Raw genomic sequence first — 22178 nt, forward strand, 5'->3', positions numbered from 1 at the left:
TGGTAGAGGATGGAAGGTCAGTGTGGGAATAAATAAGACCAAAAGCCTTTTTAAAAAGTCATGTGTAATCCTACTGAAATAGAAGCTTCCTGAATTCTATACTTATGTAAAATAGTTTAAATGGAGTTACCTTATACTGGGAAAACCATAGCTGTATGGTACCAAATAAAAACTCTAGAACCCACAATGCTTACCTCTTGTAGAGTTCTTGGTCAATGGGATCCCCAAGTATTACAGGATATTGCTACTATTCTTAGTTAATCTCTAGAGCTAGGTGATAAGAACCTATTGTGGAAAACACCACACACTTGAGTCATAAACATGGAGAAATGATGTGGGTCCTGACCTAGAAGTTTCATCCCTAGAAGAGGGGGTAGAGACATTGCAAGAGCCAGAGATAGTGGATGACTTCAAGAAAACAGTCTTTCTCAGATAGAAGCAGGGTAGATTCTTATATGAACTCTGAGCAATTGTGACAGTATACTCAAGTATCTTTTGCCCAAGTTCAAGCCAGACACAATCCCAGTACAGACAGCGGAGGCAAGCACATAATCCCACCTTTACGTTAGGAACTATTGGCATTTGATAGCTGTTGGGAAAGGCAGAGTCAGTTTTCTTTAAAGTTTTGACCTCTGATACATGAACCACACTCCAGGGCAGCCCCAAACCCAAGAGTAGTTGACCAACATGAACTTGACTTGATGAGTCTAAAAAAAAGCTGTGTGTGGGAGAATATGTTGAATTCGTAGGAAGTTGGGTGGATCTGGGAGGAACTGGGGGAGAAAAGATGAAAATGATCAAAACATTTATTTGAAATTCTCAAATAATTAATGCAAATATTTTAAGTGTGTAACAGTGACAATGGCATTAAAAAAACCTTTGGAATAAAACGGATAAATGTATGTAAAAGGCCTATATACTGAAACTTTGGATAAAATGGATAGAATAGTGCTGAGAAAAATGAAACTGAACATTGCTAAGTTGGACAAATGAAATGCAATTTCAGTCAAGCTTCCAATATACTTTTGAGGGGGTAGTGAAAAAGTAGTTCTAAAATTTGGAAATAAATTCAAGATACCTAAAACAGTTAAAACAACTTAGATGACTAGAGTGTTCTGAAAGATTACTAAATATATAATGAGATGGGTATCTGCAAGCACATTCCATTATCAACATATATGTGAAATAACCAGTGTTCACAGTCACAACTGAACTCTAAATGGATCATAAACATAAAAATGAATCAAACTGGGATCTTAAACAGTTAAAGGTGAAACCACAAAGGAAAATACTTTTTGACCCAGCATTGTGCCAACATTTCTAGGCTACAACCCAAAGCACAATTCACAAAACAAAGCATTGATAAATTAGACTTCATCATAATTTAAAGACTTCTGTTCTTTTGGACAAACTTAGTGGTTGGCTTCAAATGAAATACAGCTAGCCAGGAAAAGAAACGAAGCATGTACCAAATATCAAAAAGGTCATCTAGTTTCATAGCAAGAAAGAAAACTGCTCAGGGAAAAAAAAAAGAGGAGTGGGATATTTGAACAGAACTTTTACTCAAGATACCTGGATAGAAAATTGACACATAAAAGATTCTCACCATCACCAGTCACTAGCAAAATGTACTTAACAGCACAATGAGATAACAGCGGGACTTAACTAGAAAGGTTAAAGTGAAACAGCACTTAGTTTTGCTGAGTATATTCATGAAATGACTCACATATTTTCATGGAAATTTGAAATGTTACTGCCACTTTGTAAAATTTTGCAAAAAGAGCAAGCAAGCAAGCATACTCCAACCATATGACCCAGAATACTAGGTATTCTTTTAACAGATGAGAAAGAGAAGCCAGTCATAATGGTGCAAAACTCTTCCCAGCACTTGGGAGGTGGAGGCAGGAAGAACAGTGTTCAAGGCCATCCTCAGCTACTTATCAAGTTCGAGGCCAGCCTGGGCTATATGAAACTTCCCATCTCAAAACCAAAACAAACAAAGCAAGCCAAACAAAAAATCCATGCATCTATGCAAGACATGTGTAGGGATATTTATTGCAGATTTATAATAAAACTAGAAATCTCCTAAGCGAATACACACACACACACACACACACACACACACACACACACACACACATTCCATCCTATTTATAGCTATTCACATACACTGGGGGAAGTATTCAGCAATTAGAAAAGAGTGAGTTACATACACATACATCTACATACTGTAGATTTCTTCAAAATAATTGTGCTGACTGAGAGAGGCAAGATGAAAGCACACAGTGGAAAGATCTACTTGTACAAAGTCCTAGGATGTGAAGAATGATGCGTGAGACTTAAAAGTTGAGCATCATTGCCTGATATGGAATTAGGGCTAGAGAGAGAGAGATTACCTTGGGCTTATTGGACTTACTGGAGGTGATGGGTACATGATCCATCTTGATTATGGAAATAGTTTTCCTTGTGCATATGGATCGAAATGTCTAGTTGCCTGCTTTGAAAAATGGACAGTTTGCTGTTGTACCTCAGTAAAGATGTTTACATAGTTATCTGGTTTTTCTCTTTATTTCCTTTTTTATTTCTTTGTTTCTCCTCCCTCCCTCCCTCCCTTCTTTCTTTCTTTCTTTCTTTCTTTCTTTCTTTCTTTCTTTCTTTCTTTCTCTCTCTCTCTCTCTCTCTCTCTCTTTCTTTCTTTCTTTCTTTCTTTCTTTCTTTCTTGTTTTCTTTCTTTCTCTCTTAAAAGGATATCTCTACATAGCTCTGACTGTCCCAGAACTCCTTATGTAGACTAGAGTGACCTTGAGCTCACAGATAACCACTTTCCCCTCCCTCCCAAGTGCTGGGATTAAAGGTTCACCATTTCACATGTAGTACTTAGATATCTACCCTTTTGTCCCACCAGTATTTGTCACTCTCCCCTCCTGAACACAAATGGTTTTCCATTGATACCAGGGTATTTTGGTCCAACTCTTCCATGCTTTATGCTGCTTCTTGCCCTGGTGTCTCTTGTGGTAACTGTGTGTGTGTGTGTGTGTGTGTGTGTGTGTGTGTGTGTGTGTGTGTGTGTGTGTGAGAGAGAGAGAGAGAAAGAGAGATCATTTCAGTTTGTCCTGTTCCCCTTCATTTGAAGGATAACAGACTACCTATTGTGTAAGTCCCTCAAAGGAAGCACACAGTTCTGAGTGATGAGCATCACACCTGGGAAGCCTGATTAGACACAGATGACTGGGTACTACCACGCCCAGAAGTTGTGATTCCGATTGGGTGGTTCAAAGGTTTTCAAACTAAACAGCTCCCAGGCAGTGCTGACCATGCTGGTCTGACACTACATATTAGGAATGGCTGCTGGAGACCTTGGGCTTTCAATTTTGATGTAACAGGGTACAAGGCACAGCAACATTCAGAAGGCAATTTACCTACTGGAGCTCAGCTTCCTTCCTGCTCTGCAAATTAGTAATAGTTTCTGTTTCATACGGTTGTTGTAACAATTAAATCTGTTAACACCTTTGATGCCCTAATATATATCAGGGTGTAATAGATGAAATCTGGTGTTCTAATTAGTAGCCTTGCATTAATTACTTGTCATTAGAACACTTCTCAGTTCATTTGGAATGCCTCTGCATAGGGGGTCAGTTATTTCATTCAACTCAAACACTATTGTGTTTATTGAGGTCTGAAACAGAATCTGAGTTTTTAATCCATCAACTTGCAGGACTCTTGGCTTCAAATGTTTATGTGGTTTCATCTCCCTAGCACCTCTCCTCCTGTGTTGCTGTTAGCGGTCACCTTGCATCATGCATGAAATCACAGAGCAAATCCAAGCAAGCCCAGAAAAGCAAACAAACACTGAAGATGCCTAGACTCAAAAGAGAGATTTTTGAGTCTTTTTCCCTGCACTGCCCCTACTTTAAACCTTGCCACAGGAAGTTGAATGAAGGAGTCTTCTGCCATATGGATATAACACCACAGACTATTTTGTCATTACAGGATGCTGAAAACTAACTGAGCTTAGACTTCCAGAAGGCAGGTGTATTGCTTTATGGACCTTTCTGAAAAACACATAAAAGTGATGAGTGAGAGGAAGGAAGGAGGAAGGGCTGGCTGGTTATCTACCCTGACAAACAAGAGCATTTACTGCATCTCTGTGCCATTGCCTCATAGGGATGAGGCTCATGGAAGCAAACATGAGCAGCATACAGCAACTCTCCTTTTCATCCAGCCATATGCTTCAGAAGAGCTCTGACATTGCTGATAGCTTGATCTGAAGCAGCCCAGAGCTATACTTAAATATCGCAGGTGTTTGCCAGGCCTTTCTGCTTCAACCACTAGCATTTCTGTATGGCACGGAAGTGTTGGTTAATAAGTGTCCTTTGTCTCTGTTTCACGTCACAGTTCTGACTTACTTTCTACTTGTCTCATTTGCTGTCTGGAATTAAATAATGCCTCCCACAAGCACTTTTCTTTCTTCATGCTGATACCAAGACATATTTTCTGAGTTTGCTTTTTTTTCTTCACGCTAAAGTGTTGATCAACACTTTCAAATCATGTAATGGACATGTCCTCATCAAAACATCATTGCTTTTTTTAACTATTGAACAAGTCATGTGCTACGTGCAATAGTGTGATATGACTGAAATATTGAAAACAAAATTAGCCCAAACTCCCTTGTCTGTCCCTGTCTCTCTCTTACACACACACACACACACACACACACACACACACACACACACACACACACACAGAGAGTCAGGGGGCGTGGATACTCACACTCAAAATCTGTTTTATTCATAAGATTTTAAAAATGTCCCTTAACGTTTGAAGGAAATATTGAGGCTTTGGTTATTGAAGACCCTAGTTAAGTTACAAACATTTTCTTGCCATTGAGGAATCTTGGGCTCATCAGATGTCTAATTTATAAAACAGGGGCAGACAGTTTGTTTGCATGTAGACAAGAACATACATAGCCTAGATGGCAGGGGGAGCTGGTCCGGAGAAGAAGGCACACCTAGATGAGGTGCTATATTGTGTTGCAAGGGGCAGGGGACGCTGGGAGACAGCTCTGGAGGAGGATGCCTGATTACATATGCTGAGGAAAGTGTTTGCCCTTTTCACATGTTTTCTCAGTCCCTGGTGTAATGACGATAATTAATCTAAGAACTATTAAATGTAACACCGGCTCTCATTTATCAAGCCCTTAGCCTTATATATTTGAGGATGCTTCAGTCATTAACACACTCAGTCTTTATAATTAGATAAAATACATCATTAAGAATAATTCTAGCTAAACCGTGTCATTAATTTTGCACTAAAATGACTGACACATTACAAGAAGTCTGTTTTTAACAGTAAAAACCTTTTGTGTCCATAGTGAGTTTACAAAGCAGTACAATTTCAAGGTATACTTGACTTCCTGACACAATCAGTTTATTTCTTGTAGATTACCTTGCTATGTCTTCTGTCATTTGAGGCATGTGGGCTGGTCCTTTGCTGAACCAAACTTAATAAACCTTCCTTCCAGCCACAGAATGCATCCCAGGCTCTCCATATATAATCTCCTCTTATAAAACAGAGGGTATTACACATTCCAAAGTTAAAATAACTCAGAGAATAAAAATTTAAAAAATGTAACTTCTTTAATCAGGTGGAATATGGAATTTTTCATTTATTTATTCATAAATGCATTTGCATCACCGAAAAGGTTAATACTATGTGCAGGATTCAGAGTCATTGTCCTAAATAAGCTGTCCCCATGTGATAGGGGAAATAAGGTGAGAAAAATTCAAATTATTTTTGCACATTGGCTTTCTAATCTGCTTTGTCTTAAGACCAGGTAGCCACAACAGTTATCCAGATACGTTTTATGGAGAATGAATGTAGTGTTAATTCTCATTGTGTCAACACTGTAAGGTAAGGCCTTTGAAATCTAGTTTGCTGATGAATTAAAAAGTTGGTCTAAGAAAATATAAACTTAAATATTTCCTTTGTATCTTGGAGGTTTTTTTAATAAAAGAAATAGGGAATTATTGTTTGTGGATAATTAAAGTAGTTATCTATTGTTATTCTGTTTTGCTGTCTACTTTAAAGGAATATGGCTAATTCTGACCTTCCGTGGAAGAGTCAGTGAAATGCAGAATTTAAGCTGCCTAACATAGACACACATTCATCCTGAGCAGTATGGGGGTCTCTGAAGCCAAATGATATGGGCACTGCAGTTCCCAGAGAAGGGCTTCAACTCGAGTATGTTTGTTTTACAACTGTGTAATGCTTGGTATGAAGCATTGTCTACCTGAGAGGAAGTGAGAAAAATTAAGGTGAAAGACTTGCACTCAGTTAAGACCCATTTTTCAGAATACTTTCATGAAAATGTTAATGGATCTATTTAAGTGCATATTTTAGCAATTTCCCTAATAGGCACATAAAATGGGCAATGAAGCTTCCCTTTGCTTAAGAAAATATTCTTATAAAGAAGTTAAAAAGTCAAGTGGAAGAAATTATTAGTTGGTTAATTAATTTACAAAGTACAAATTATAACAAGGAATCACAGCACAATTTCCACAAGTGACATGCCATTAATTATTTAATCACAAAATTATAAAAATAGGAAAAATTATGTTACCTTGGGTTCAGATTTTGCTGTTTTCTCTTTTAAATCATAATTTTAAATTACAAGTATTCTGTACATTTATTTTAAGAATGCAACCATTATTAATATTTTGCATATTTTCTTCCAGCTTCTTAAAACAAAATAGGGTCCCTTCCCCTCCCCCTCTCTCTCTACCTGTACATATAGTTTTATGTATCTATCTATATGTACATATAGTTATCCCTACCTATTTACTCATTTATCTTTTATCATCTATTATCTGAATAGTTTAATAATATACTATGGATATCCCTTTTTGCAGGAGAGACAGGCCTTCATTTTTCTGCACCATTATATGTAATGTTCTCTTAGTACTTGTGTCAATATACTATGGTTTTATTTACTTTTAATGATTTAAGTTTTACAGATTTATTTTTGTCATAAATTAGTACATACATAATGCATTTCATTATGGCATTTTCAAATATAATGTGTTTTACTGTTTTGCTGAACCTCCCTTAAATCATTCCTCCCTTATTTAGTAGTCCCCTGTCACAAGTATTCTACTCCCACTCATGTTCTCTTTCTAGTTTTATAAAACAGACCACATCAAATCTACTCAAATATGTTAATAGTAAAATTATGGTCTGTATGTGAAAAGGAACTTGCATCATTTGTGTTTCTGAGACAGTTACCTCAATATGCTAATTTCCAGACCCCTTCATTTTCTTAAAACCTTCATGACTAATTTCCTTTTTTATAGCTGAATAAGATGCCATTGTGCCTATGTACCACATTTTCATTATCAGTTCATCGTATGGGATGGTTCATTTCTTGTGTTGTGAGTGAGTGGTGCAGCAATACGTACAGGTGCACAAGTACCCTTGAGGTAGGGTTCAGAGCTCCTCAGCATTGGCAAATAATTGGTATTATTAAATATTTAGAACCCAAGTTCTGTCATGAAACAGTTTCATAATAACAATCACCATGCAGACACTTTTATACTCTTACTTGACCATTTCTTACCAAGTTATGGAAATGTCATTGCTAGATCAAAGAGTCATATACTGTCGTTGCCTTTCAGAATGGAAATGTACTTTGCTCTGGTCACCTCTATATGATGGTCTGTTACATATATCTTATTCCAAACTAGCTATTGCTTTCCTTTAATGCATTCAGAAACATTAACAGAACTACACATTACTTGATCCACATATATATTTTCCTGTGCACAACTCTTCACCTGCTTACATATTTAGGAATACTTTCATTTTTCTGAAAAGTGGACATACAGTTATTTTAAAAATTCTTTTAGTATTTATTTTTTAAATTTAGATTTAATCCAACTAAAATTTATATTTTTACATAGTAGATTATGTAGGAGGGCAATTTTATTTTAAAAAATGACTATGTTTGGATAACCACACCTTTTTCCCAGATACTTGGTTCTGGGAAAATATATATATTTGATCATCAAGCTGACAGGATTTAGAATCCCCAATGATGTCCAGAGAGTCTTAATTTAGAATGGGAAGGCCCTCTCTGCATGCGAGTGGCACTGTCATATGGGCAGGGTCTACAGATCCATCTCTCTCTGCGATGTGAACAGTTCTGCACAGTCTCACAGCTTTTGCCACAATCAAGCTGAAATCAGCATGCCTACCCTTAAGATGCTTTTGTCAAATAATTGGGTACAACAATAAGAAAACTAATTGATATACTTAGGTAATGTTTCCATTTTCTATTTACTTTATATTTCTCTATTTCAATTCAGATATTACATTTGAAAGGTTAATATTATAGTTTTATGCATTATTTTTTCTATAGTTCATAAATTGGGTTCTTCCCTGCTACTAAATGCATCCTCTATTTCCATTGATTAGACACAGTAGTATATACTTGTAACCTAACATTCGGGAGGCAGAGACAGGAGGATAACAAATTCAATGTCAGCCTTGGCTACATATGCAGGACCTGTCTCTAAAACAAAAGCAATAACAACAAAAACCCAAATATTTTGTCAACTTATAAAAATATTATATCACATAGAAAATTTGATATTTCCTTTTATAATAAGAGAGAGAATTAGGAACAACTTTTGACTCATTTTAACCTGGTGTGTCTTATGATATTTTAATTACTATTTATTTATTTATGCATTTATTATTTTTTGTGTGTTTGTGGTGGTATATTCATGTGTGTTTGTGGATTGTGCACCATGGTGTGTGTGGAGTCAGATCACAAGTTGTAGGAGTTAGTTGTTCTCTTCCTTAACAATATGGGTGTCAGGGAGAAACTCAGTTTAGCAAACTTGGCAGGAAATGTCTTTATCAGCTGAGCCTCTTTGCTGGCCCTGTTTTATTAGATATATTTTATAGCACTTGGTAAACTTGTTGTGACTTTAATTAAAATTTTCCCTAAAATACCATTAATTATCTCTGTATTATTCTTTTTTTTAATCTAAATGTAGACTGTTTTCTACTGTTGGATTTAAAAACTAAAATTTGAATCTACAGTTATTTATAAATGTTTTATGATGATATCTCATTAATTAGAAACCCTGAATATCAACAAAATTGTTCATTTTTTACTTCACATATGTGGAATTCCTAAGGCAATAGTTATGTGTGTTTGAATTTTGTATATATTAGCAAGTCTCTTTCTATATCCATCAACAATGTGGAATAGTACCTATTTCACCCAGCAAAGTAGATTATCAAATTCTTGGCATTATACTAGAGTGAAAACATAAATCAACTAAAAACTTCATATTTGTTCTTACAAGTATATTTGAACTAGTCATATATTGATGGGACAGTTTTTGTTTTATTTTCTCTGGAACATGTCTTCAATTATTCATCAATTTAAAAAATAGAGACATTGGGTTTTTCCTTTATGGATTTCTAAAAATCCTTTATGGAAGCAAGGAACATTGCAGTATTAAGATTAATTTTTGTTCAAGCCTTAAATTGGTATAAAATATTTTTGTGCTTTTACACAATATAGAGATTTTTGTTCTGCCATTTTAAGATTAAAAATCCATTTATCCAGATTTTCTTTTAAGAAAATTATTTATATTTAGTGACTGGGGACATAGAAGATTGAAGTTTGGTTCTTCAGAAAGCCACTTAAAATTGAGCAGTCAAGGCAGCTGCCTGTAATCCAGATGTGGAAGGTGGAGGCAGGGTATCCCCAGATCAAATTATCCAGAAAGCCTAGACATATCTTCAAGCTCTGGGCTTGACTGAGAGCTCCTTCCATAATGAATAAAGTAGAAGGTCCATGGAAAACAACATCAACCTTAGGCATCCACACACATGTGCAACCACATACATGCACTACACATGGCAAAATATGCATATACAAACATATATATCACATATCACACACACAAAGATATAAAAAGAAAATTATGCTTAACCTGATGAAATGTGTCCTGAATTATAGGATATGAATTTAAAAGTATTTTTCAGATAACTATCCAGTTATTCTAACATATTTTTTCTTCCTATGAACCATCTCTCCAGTGATCTCAGATATGATTTAATCATGTACAGAACTTTCTCTCATAGTTAAGTCTGTTTATGAACTTTTTATTATATCCTTTGCTTTGGGCACCAATGTTAGTTTTATTGTAATGATATATATTTTATTATACTGTATGCACATTTACACATATATAGAAATCTGTACATTCCTTTTGTACCTTGCCAGTTTACTCAGTTCCAACATATTTAATATTTAATTTTCTTATGTTTCCAAGTATATAATTCCATCTTTTGTTTATGAGGAGAGATTTACTTGTTACTAACTTTTTTCTCTAAGCCGTTCCTTTTCTGATTGTGTTAACTTGTTCTTATCACAAGTGAGCCTCTCATCTTTCTGCAAATCTCTACCTACCTATTATCTATGTATGTATATGACTCTCATCTCTCTATTACCTATCTACATTTTCCTCATTAATCACCATTTATCTGTATCACCTATAATCTACCTATCACTACATATCTGTCTATTATCTATCTAAGATGGTAAGTAAAAGTTATATCATTTTACAAGATTTTAATAGGGTTGTCATTATTGGTTATCTATCAACTATGATTCTGTTCCTTTTGGATGACGTTGATGAATCCTACCGTGTAAAACTATCCCTTTACATTATCAAAACATTTGGTCCCTTTTTTTTGGTGGTGGTGGTAGTGGTAGTGGTGGTGGTGTGACTGTGGCTGTATGTGGTGGGGTGACTGTTGCTGTGTGGGGTTGGTGTGACCGTGGCTGTGTGGTTGTGGTGTGAGTGTGACTGTGTGGTGGTATGACTGTGGCTGTGTGGTTGTGGTGTGAGTGTAGCTGTGTGGTTGTGGCGTGACTGTGGCTGTGTGTTGGTGGTGTGACTGTGTGTGAGTGAGGCTGTGTGGTGGTGGTGTGACTGTGGCTGTGTGGTTGTGGTGTGAGTGTGATTGTGTGGTTGTGGTGTGAGTGTGACTGTGTGGTGGTGGTGTGACTGTGGCTGTGTGGTGGTGGTGTGACTGTGTGTGACTGTGGCTGTGTGGTTGTGGTGTGAGTGTGACTGTGTGGTGGTGTGACTGTGGCTGTGTGGTTGTGGTGTGAGTGTGACTGTGTGGTGGTGTGACTGTGGCTGTGTGGTTGTGGTGTGACTGTTGCTGTGTGGTTGTGGTGTGAGTGTGATTGTGTGGTTGTGGCGTGACTGTGGCTGTGTGGTGGTGGCGTGACTGTAGAAGGTGGAGTTGTGGTCTTGAAGTCTATTCCAGGCTGGCTTTAAGTTCCTATGTTAGAAAACTTATGCTTCCTCAGTTTTCCAGGAGCTAGGACTGCAGGCATGCTCCGTTTAACAGCATTGTCATTAGCTTTGCTGACCTTTATATAATGTCTTTGGTATATAGAAATAATAGAATCGTTTTTTCTGAAATCTAGAAATAAGAGAGATTATATGGGTAGAATTCTATGTTAACTATTCCCAAATCTGCTATAAACCTTACTTAGTCAGAATGCGTAGATTTTAAAAGGCTGCTGGCTTGTTTGTGAACAAAGTATGATACAACAATGACCCATGACACAGTTAAGATGTGGTTAAAACTTGACATGAAATAATGTGAGATTCCTTATCTTCACTCAATACTTACAATATGGTTATTGTATATTTTGCAAAAATGTCATGTTACTCATTGAAGAATGTTACTTCTTGCCACTAGTGATACATAGCTTATAAACCATACTCACCAGTAAAATCTATGAATGAAAGATATTACAAAGTTAATTGTATTTTTATTTAAAACATTTTGCTTAGAATCATAAATATAGTTGCTTTTATTTTTAATTTGAAATCTTTGTTTTTCTTTAATCAGTATTATGCTCTATTACAAAAAGTAGATACCTCTTTCTTGCATCTTCCCTGGAAAAGTTTAGTGGCATTTCCATTGTTTTTCTCTTAAATGTATGATGAAAAATTTTAAATGTGAAATAACAATAGGTATCTAAAACACTAACTCTATATGGAGGCTTATTGCATGAAAGCCAAAGTCCCCTATTTTCACATCTCTTGGGTTCTATTTCCCATTCTAGTTACTGAATCATAGTTTTAAAGTTGGTGTACAGATATAATAAAAGTATTTGCTTATGCTCAGATCTGATTAACAGTGAGTTGAGAGTGAGCATTGTTTATATTTTGGAACATCACTGTACTTGTGACTTTCCCCATGACTCTGTTATTTTTATAATCTGTATATTTACTGCATTAAAGATATTAGCTCTTTTTTCCCTTTGCCTTCTAATTTCTAACACCTACAAGTGCAATTGAATCACTGGATCCATTCTCCCATCCCTTTTCCTCTGCCTCCTCCTTATGTCCCTTTCCACTCTTCTCTCTCTTTAGGTATTCCTGCATGTGCATATGTGTGTGGATGTATGGAAATAGAATTCTATATTGTGTGTCTTTCCCAATCACTCTTCATCAAACTTTTTGATAACAGGCCTTCCACTGAAGGTGGAACTTACCAATCGAGTTAGACTGACTGGCCAGTGAGCTCTAGAGATCTGATTGTCTTCACTCCTTAAATGCCTGGATTTCAGATGTATAGTGCTGGACCTTGCTTTTTACATGGGTACTGCAGGTCACACCCCAGGCCTTCAGGCTTGTATGGAAATCACTTACCAACTGAGCCATCTCCCTAATTCTCACCATAACCAATTCCATTATATAATATTAGGTGTTTTTCTACTCCCATCCAGTTTAATGTATGTTTAGCATACATATCTCATTTCAAATGTATTAAGTGCAATACACAAGAAATATAATAGATATAGCATGCATTGCTGCATTCTATTATTTAATATGACACAGGAAAATGTCAGTAGTACATGTTTAAAGGCTGTGTTATATTTCACCACCCCACTGAAAACAATAAGGTTTTGTGCCACATTCTCACTCAAAAATGCAGTGAAAATTCTGTGCATGAATGTGGAACAAAGTACAAATTTTACAGCAGTTCATTTTAAGTAACATGGAAACATTCATAGCAAATGTCTTAAAAGTTGTCCAACATTTCTCAAATTTGTCTTCTGCCAATCTTTGTCAATAAGAAGTGTTGCCAATATTATAATATTGCCAATGCAAAATTGGTATCTCGTTCCTGTAATTTCTGATTCCTTTTGGTTAAGTTTATTTCCCAATTTATTTCACAAGGTTTTCTGACAATTTCTTTATTAATTATATGCTCATTTCTTACTTCATGGAATTGATTTTTATTTCTTTCTTATTCATGTCAAGGAACACTGTGTATACATTAGAATTACTAGCAATTGTTCATGGTAATCTTTAGAATGTGTTAGATACTATAAAGAGTATTAGTCTTTTGTTTATACATAACCTGCCACTCTGATGCATTTTTCTTTTCTTTTTGCCCTTCTGGCTAGCCAACTACCTGCCTGACTTTCATGACCACTAAACTAGAAGAGAGTAAGGAGAATGGAGCTATCTATTTGAATAGGGCTTTTGTTAGCTTTAGCTTAGTTAGAAGAGATTCACTTGATATGTAACAGGGATAGGGAAGTGTTCTGGCTCCTCCACATTTCATGAAATAACTTCTTCTTCAGAGGCATAAGAGGCATAAATAATTTATTCCCATGTATGGAGGATTAGGGGATGGTCCTGACTCTCCCAGATATCATGAGATAATTTGTCCTTCAGAGGCATAAATAATGACCAACTATATTCCAATGAAAAAAAGTCTATAAAAATGAACTTAACATTTTTGGTGGTTTAGTTATCAAATATTTAATAACTGCTCGCACACTTTATTGGCAAAGCCATAAATTTGTCATCTATAAACATGGTTTCTAAGGAACGCATTAAGATGAATGGAAAACTCAAAAGTCACATGAATGATTAAGAATAAGAAATAGCAATGAATGTTAATTCACATTAAAAATATACATTATTGGTTACTAACTATATATATCATGAGTAGATTTCCAAATATTATAATATTTACATCATACCCTAAACTGAAATATTTTTTGTTAGCAAATACTATCCAATTCTAATTTATATGTGCATATTATTAGAACAAATAAGTAATTACCCCTGAAAAATAGTGCTTATTAATTAGCATGGAAAGGCCTGTGGCTAAAAGATAAGTCAAAGTAATACAGTATTATGAAAAGTGGAGTGGCAGAGTTTGAGAAAGTACTGTTTTTTTCAAGAGGGCATTTGGGTCACCAGCTATTTCATGTCTGCAGAGGAAAGAGAAGCAACTGTTTGAGAAACAGTGGATTTCTGTGCGTACGTGCCAAGTAAAAAGTTTATACTTCTCTTTCCTCTAATATGAATATTATACATACCATGCTTGACCAGTTATATCTTTCCCTAATGTTTTCTTGCTCTGATTATACCCACAGTTTTTCTTAGTGCTGAACCAAACTGAGTAAGAATGAAGTCTTTTTTATTGTTTGCTTGTATTTATTTAGAACCACCAGACATCTTGCTTGTGGTAATCATCAAGATGAAGAAATTAAAATTCTCCTTCATTCTTAACATAATTAGAGAAAAGTTTTAGAAGTGTCATGCTACCAAATTGATATTTACAAATTATATTAAGAAAAAGAAAAGTGTATCATTGTTAACTAGGGAAGAAATTAAATTGCCTTTTATAAAATTAAGAGCATTCACTTCTGCAACAATTGTTACAGTTCTCGTTTGACTGTACTTTCTCAGTTACTTTTTTTTGCTTTGTCAGCTCATGAATAAGCTCAATGAAAGGACTTTTATATTACCTGATACTAAATTTTAAGGTTAAATATGATAAATTCTATCAGTTTAAGCATTTATTTTCTATTTTTAATGCATCTTTCTTTGGGCAAGTTCTAACTCAGGGAGTCAGAAAAATCAATCTTGTTATACAAAAGGGGAAGGATTTGACAGCCAAGACAATCAGCCTTTGTGTAAACCAAAAAATAAATTTGTCTGCCAAAGTCATCATCATTTATAAAGATTGAATGTTAAAGGATCAGACATACTTTTATGCAATAGTTTTCACTATAATGGACAAATATATCATCTGATATAATGAGCTCAGCTTACAATGCACTGGAATTTTCAAAACACTCCTTCTTATAGTCTGTCATATTTACTTTCCATCCAGCTCTTCTACATATGTGTATTTTTCATCTATTTTCTTAACTATGCTTAGAAAGTTAGCAACTTCAAGTGTGGGCTCAGTCTGCTTCATTAATGAAATACAGGTCTTAGGGGTTTCTAACCCTTTTTATCAATGCCTTTTGGCAGTGATCATACCTTATGTTTTGAGAACAGTTGTTGAATTAATGATATTTAATAATAAAACATCTCTTACTAGTATGTTATTGCAACAGTTAGTCTTTCTACTTATTTAAATACAGATTTAGTTCCCTTATTATTTTTAAAAACTATTAACTTGTTTGGAAGTAGCAGGATGAAATAGAAGTGGTCTTTGTATACAGTGTCATGGACACAGCATCACAAAACTTAATTAACACAGTGTGCACTTAGCATGAACTCATCGGTTATACAAATAGGTGACTCAAAGTTCCTTTATTACATATGCACAAAGAGTTTTATTTGAAGATGAATTTCTAATATATGATAAATGCAAGCTAATCTTGAGTAATGCCATGTTAAATATGACTAGTTTGAAGTGGCTGTCATAACATTTGACTAGACATGAAGTCTAGATATGGTGCAGACTTGTGTTGGGTATCTGGAGTGATTTATTAGAAGCATACTTTAATCCTGCATCCTAAATACATGGACATGATTCTCTGAATTCCCCTGAGTATGCACAGACAAGATTTTAACTGTAAGCACTTACTCTAAAAGCAAGGCAAAGTTAACTAGGGCCACCCAGGGAAGACAATATTCTCAAGGACCTGTTTAGATGGTTACTTCCACCCCCTAAAAAAGGTCTCCAGTTAAAGACTTGCCAATCCCATTTTTAAAGATTGATTGGGTAGCTGAGCTTTCCTTCTTTCTATCCTTGGAGAAAATGAAAAATAACAAGTCCTCTTCTACTTTAGACTAACCATTCATATACTTCATGACAGTTACTTCTCCCCTGAGCCCTCTCTTCTGGACAAATTATGCTAACTCCTTCAGTCTATCCTCCCAGGTCCTATTTTTTTTAGCCATTAAATCATCTTACTGTTCTTTCTTTTATCTTTTCCAGTTTCTTTAAGCCTTTTTAGAAATATGAAGTTTTAAATCGTGTATGTTTGCATATATAGGACATGTTAGATCTTCTGGGGTGTATTTATTTCCACCTCTTGAGTCAGAGATTGCCAACATAAGTCAGTTGAATAAGAAGAAAAAGAGAAGCCAAACGATCAATTTAGTAACATAATGTAATGGACTTATAAGATAAGAATCAGGAAAGCCTATGTCCAGAAAAAAAGTCAGAAGGGTTCATGATTAGTGCTTTGGGAAGATACCAAACCACAACACTTATTTTTAAAACAGTAGGAGTCACTTTTGTTTTGTCACTTTTGTTTTTCTTTAAATAACTTGATGCTATTTATAAACAAATTATCCATCTGTCAAGGAAAAGATTAGTATATGAGATAATGTAAATTTAATATATATATGAGATAACCACTGATACCTCATCAGAGAGCACATCAATTCAGCATTATAGTGTTTGACGACAAGGTCTACAACCACCCTCCACCCCAAGCACATGCGAATGCCAATGGGGCTAGTGAAGTATTTATTCTCCTTTGGCAGAACATAACCACTAAGAAAAGTGTGATTGTATGATCCTTGCTGATAGTGTCTTGGGGGATCATTGCTTTGCAATGTAATCTCTAGGGCACTATGGAGATTTCAGATGAGTAAGATACATAATTTTCCCAACTATTCCATTTCATAAGGGGAAAGAAATGAACTCATAATCTTATATACGCATTACTTCCTCATCTATAGCATTTTCTGTAAGGACAGCACACTTCTAAAATGAAAATCTTGGTTACCCTCCTGCCCCTCCAAATGCATCAGTTTCAGCTTGAGCTTAAGTATACTTATAATTGAATTTATATACTTTGGACAACTTTAAATTTGATGCCTTATTTACATCCAAACAAAAATATCTGATATTTGCTCCAATCTCTGTCTTAGGATGCACTATACACTATGAAATTTGGGGAACTTCTTTACAAGCTCCAAAATAAAGAGAAATTCAATCACTACAAAAAAAAATGGGACGGTGTTCTCTCCAATAGTCTCTTTATAAATCAACAATAAATAACAGGGGTCACAACAAAGCCAGCTTGCAAGATCAATGATTCCCCAGATGAGAAGCTACTCAATTCACTCAACCCTAGTACATTTCACTTTTAGCCTTCAGAAAAACATATATGCCAGTGCTGCCCATATTGAAAAGCCAGATGTAGATCTTAGAGGGCTCTTGCACTGAATGACATGCAGGTGTGAAATACTGGTGTCTTGTCCTAAGCCCTTCTTGAAAGCTAATGCAGGGTATTCTTACCATTTTTGCAGACAGGACAACATTGTTCTGGTTCATAGATTGGGTTGACACACTCAGGAACTGCGCAGTCTGCTACAACACAGTGAACTTCATTGCTGGGCTCACAGCGACACCATTCACATGGAGAGGGCTAGGAACAAATCTCAAATTAGCCCCTTTTCTCCTATAACTTAATGCTTGCACATTTAAATGCTGTCAGAAGACAAGACATCAGTGTTTATATTGACTTTAGTTCCATTTACCACATGTATAATCATTCTGCCCACAAAGGAAGGCGACCTATATAACCAAGTCAAGATGAAGCACAGCTCAGGTTTCTGTGAATAATGAGTTATTGTACACCACCACCTTACTTTGCAGAGATATGTTTGGATAGAAAACCTGCCACTTGGTTTCTAGATGCACTGGAAGCTTTACCTTCCTCTGGGAATAAAGATGGTATTAGAACATATGAAATCAATTTGCCATTGGTCATTTTTGCTTCCTAAGAAAGGTTAATGTTAAGTAGTTATTCTGGCCCTTTCTATGAATGCTTGTTAAGGGCAACTTAAGCTTAAATGGCACCTTTTCAGTGTGAATATTATAGAAAATTTTATTTAGGATTCAAACATGCAGATTTATCCTCCTGAAATAATTTCTTACTACCTTATCCTGGCCTGCATGCTTTGAGAAGTGAACTAAAATCAATTGACCTAAAAAGCTACCATTTAAGCAAGAGTCAAAGACTCTAAAATGAAAATGGGAAAATAATTAAAATAATACAAAGCTGAAAAGAATTTTCATCTTTACAGTACTTACCAACCAAGAATGAGTGAACTTTCAGTTTCCTTTATAGAAAATACCCATGACCCTTATATCCTGTATAGATTCAAGCTCCACAGTTGAAGAATTTTAGGTTTACACCCCTAGGATGAAAGGTTGGCACTCGTAGAAGTCATAAATTTTCCATACTTTTCCAAGCAAGCTATTTACTGTCAGGAACTTCCTTCTTAATCATGATGCTGCAGTTCTACACCTACCAAGTGATCTAACGAAACCCTTTTTCCTTCTCTGTGGTTACTGTTCAAAACTCTGATCCGTTTCTGGTTCTCTCAGAAGGAATTATCCAAGTAATTTGGGTAATCAATGTTCCCTGTCTCAAGTAGTTTGAGTGAGATAGAAACCAGTGCATTGATTATTTTAAAATTCATTTAATCTCCATTTTGTGCTTGAAGAATGATAGCCCACTCTAATTGTCTTAGTTTTTTGGATACAAGTTAATAGGAGCTGTGGTGAAATGCTGTTCTGTTTAAGTGTGATAGACCAGTTTATCCAAGATAGCACATAAACTCTCCACCAGTTAAGTTTAAGCATTGTATAACAATCCACCACAATATTCCATGCTTTCTCATGAACTTGAACTTTATTAATTATTACTGTATTAAGAAATTTCATATTACCAATTTTCTTATCTCTATCCTAGTCTAACAAAGGAAAATTCATTTTATTGTCATCTTGTAGATGACTGAATAGGTTGACAGAAGTTTTCTGGGTCCTATAAATTAGCAAAGGGAAGAGATTTGAAGGTAGGAGTGAGACTTGATTCCATCCTGTTGTTTGACAACAGACAGCACTATTCATCATGTCCCCATCTGATTTGCTGATCTCTCACGATTGTCATACTTGTTCACAGAGACCAGGTCCAGAGGAATAATCACTAACATTGGAAAAACAATCTTTTAGAGCTTATGTACTTCTTAGGGAAATTACTAATGCTTGCAGTTAGTGTATAATAGTTATTGTGTAATTTATCAGTGAGAAGGTGAGTTGTAATAGTGCAGGAGGGACATTTATCTGTTCATGTGGCTTTTATTTTGGGAGATTGTGGCATCCTCAAGTATGAAGATTTGATTTATGCTTGGTGATGTCTTATAGAGGAATTAACAGACAAAGACTGAAACCAATAAACGGTGGACATTGTGTGAAGAGACCCACCTTAGAATCCCAAGAATTACTCTTAGGGAGAGCTGAGACTTCAAAGATTGGTGATAAAAGTATATGGAAGACTTTGAAAGGATATTGAGTAGTAAAACAAATTAGGAAGACAAAATTATCTTCCTAATGCTCAGTGCCACCTAGTCAGTCATGTTTGAACTTGGCTTATTTACATCCTATGGTTATCCCTTTCTGGCCATAAGTCTCTCATAGTCATGCTATTTCATCTTTTAATTTTATTAATTTGTTCTTTCAAGTTATCTTTCTTTGAGACCTTATCCTGTCATTCCCCAACATATCCATCCTCCAGGCTCAGTGTGGCTGGTATGTGTACTTCAGCCTAGCCTGGCATGCCTGCCCTCTAACCTGCCTTCACTTACCAAGTTTTCAGAGTGTGATTCACTACAGTCTGAGGAGTCCTTCTTGGACCCTCCCCTACCTTTATTTCTTCAAACATTAAGCCTCCAGCTCTCAACATTCAGTGAAATTCCACCCAGTGACCTAATGAGGCCCCTTCCTGACCTTGTCAACCTTGCCAGGACTTACTGGCTCTGATGATATTGTCATTCTCTTGCAATCTGATGTTTCTTTGGCCTTTGCCTTCCTTTGCATTGTTTGAATAGATACCTTTTAGACAGTGGTAAGTTAGTAGAAGCAACCAATCTGCTACTTTGGTGTTATGCTCAGATTTTTAAAATCCCTCCCACCTTCTAGTGTAAAACTGCAAGGTTTGGTATTTCTGATAAAAATTCCTGTCTTAAGCACTGAGATGGCTACAAATTTCCTTTTATTGGATCTTTCAGTGTTAAAGCTACAGATTAAACCTAAAAATGTTCCCATAAAATCAAAGATTAAGGAATAAAGCTGTCTTTGGGGAAACAGGGAATACTGAAATAAGCAGATGGCAAAATATTCTACTAGTTTTTATATATTTTTAAAAATAAGAACATGTGGAGCTATTTCTGTCAGCTAGGTATTTGGAAAGGCAGATGATGAAGTGATGCCATCCTAAAATTTTATTTCTTCTTTCAAAGAAATCCCCAAAAATGTTTCACTTCTTAGCAATATTTGAAAAATAATGTAATACTTGTGACATTTTCATAAAACATGCTTGTAATTAGTATTAAGGTAATATTTATTTGTTAATGCACATATTAGGTGCTATGAGTACCACGTGTGCCTTACAAATCTATTACATGTCTACCTTAGTGGTTTGAAATGGCTAATGTGGAACTGTAAGAGGGACTATACAATTCACTTGTAATTCCCACTGTTGCGAAATACATTGCATCTGTGAATAATGCTGTCACAATTAATCCTAGATTACAAATTTCTCTTGTTCATGAACTAGTACATGGGAATGTGCATACATTAGATTAGTATGACTGGATAAAGAAACCAGTGACTTAAGTGTTGACTTAGGTAACTAGAAGGTATATTTTCTTTCTTGGTAGCACAAACTGAATCATGGGAAGATACATCTGGTTAAAAATGGTTAGCTTCCAAAAGCCTTGTAGCTGAAATTGAACTGCAAAGTCACCATTATTTGAAAATGTTTGGAGAACAGGAGGGATGAATTGGAACCCTGGAAACAGTGTCTTGAATATTCATGGCATTTTAAATCGGGAAAGTAGCCTGAGAATCAGAAACTTAAGTTATTGGGAATAACAAAATAATTTTAGAAAATTGTCAAATATTTTCTTTTTGAGAGTATGGGAACTAATGTGGTCATCACTGAAGGTCAAGGTAAGATTGCAATAATATGATTTTGCATACTGGCTAGTTAGAACTGCCCACATGTTTATAGAAAAGCACAATTGCTTTGCATTCTGAATGCCTGAGCCACATCCTTCCACATCTGAGGAAAGACTGAATATGAGATATATATGACAATTGAGTCTTTGGGAGTTCTGGGTATCTATTTGTGCGATTGTTTCAACTATTCATGAAGAAATCATCACTGTCAATAAGGCTTGGGATACACATTCCAATCTGAAAGTTATAAGAAGCATACAGTAGCCCCACATTTTCTGTCACCTGTGGTGTCTTTTGAAAAACCACCTTTAGTTTATGAAGTTACTTTACTGTCTTTTGAAAATTCTTCACTTCTTCTTGTCTATTGCTTTTATAGTTTTAAGCTGCTTATAATATATTGTTAATTCCTGAATTCTCAGCATCTAGAAGACATCTTAGCATGACAATAAATATACAACCATCTGTGCAGAATCTGTGCTTTCTTATATGCTGAGCCACACCTCTAGCAGCTTTATTTGTGCTTATCGTGTGCAGAAAGGATTTTGACTCAATGGGATGTTAGCATTTTATTTAAATATTATAAAGCACACTTTGAGAAGGGAGATTCTTGACTATAAGTCATGAAATAACTCTTTGGGTTCCCATATTATGTCGGTGAACATAAACTCACTCTGTAAAGGTAATTTTAAATTCATAACATTCATTGTGCAGACAACAGGTAAGCCAGTCTACAAGCAGTACATTGACTAACTTATCTAGCAGCAGATGATCATAGACTTTTATTGCATTAGAAAATACTGTGCTAACTAAATTTAAGGCATGAGTGTATGCAG

The 22178-nt window shown here is 35.5% G+C and overlaps 1 protein-coding gene across 1 annotated transcript in view; it reads right to left on the reverse strand.

The window, feature by feature from the left end:
* Positions 1-22178, reverse strand: part of Vwc2l (von Willebrand factor C domain containing 2 like) — a 167113-nt gene that overhangs the window by 125477 nt on the left and 19458 nt on the right. Inside the window, exon 3 of the mRNA XM_005070530.3 lies at positions 17617-17746. Coding sequence (XP_005070587.1) covers positions 17617-17746 — 130 coding nt within the window. The remainder of the gene's footprint in view (positions 1-17616; positions 17747-22178) is intronic.

The sequence above is a fragment of the Mesocricetus auratus genome, unplaced genomic scaffold (assembly GCF_017639785.1).
Source record: "Mesocricetus auratus isolate SY011 unplaced genomic scaffold, BCM_Maur_2.0 Super-Scaffold_100010, whole genome shotgun sequence".
NCBI classification, from domain to species: domain Eukaryota; kingdom Metazoa; phylum Chordata; class Mammalia; order Rodentia; family Cricetidae; genus Mesocricetus; species Mesocricetus auratus.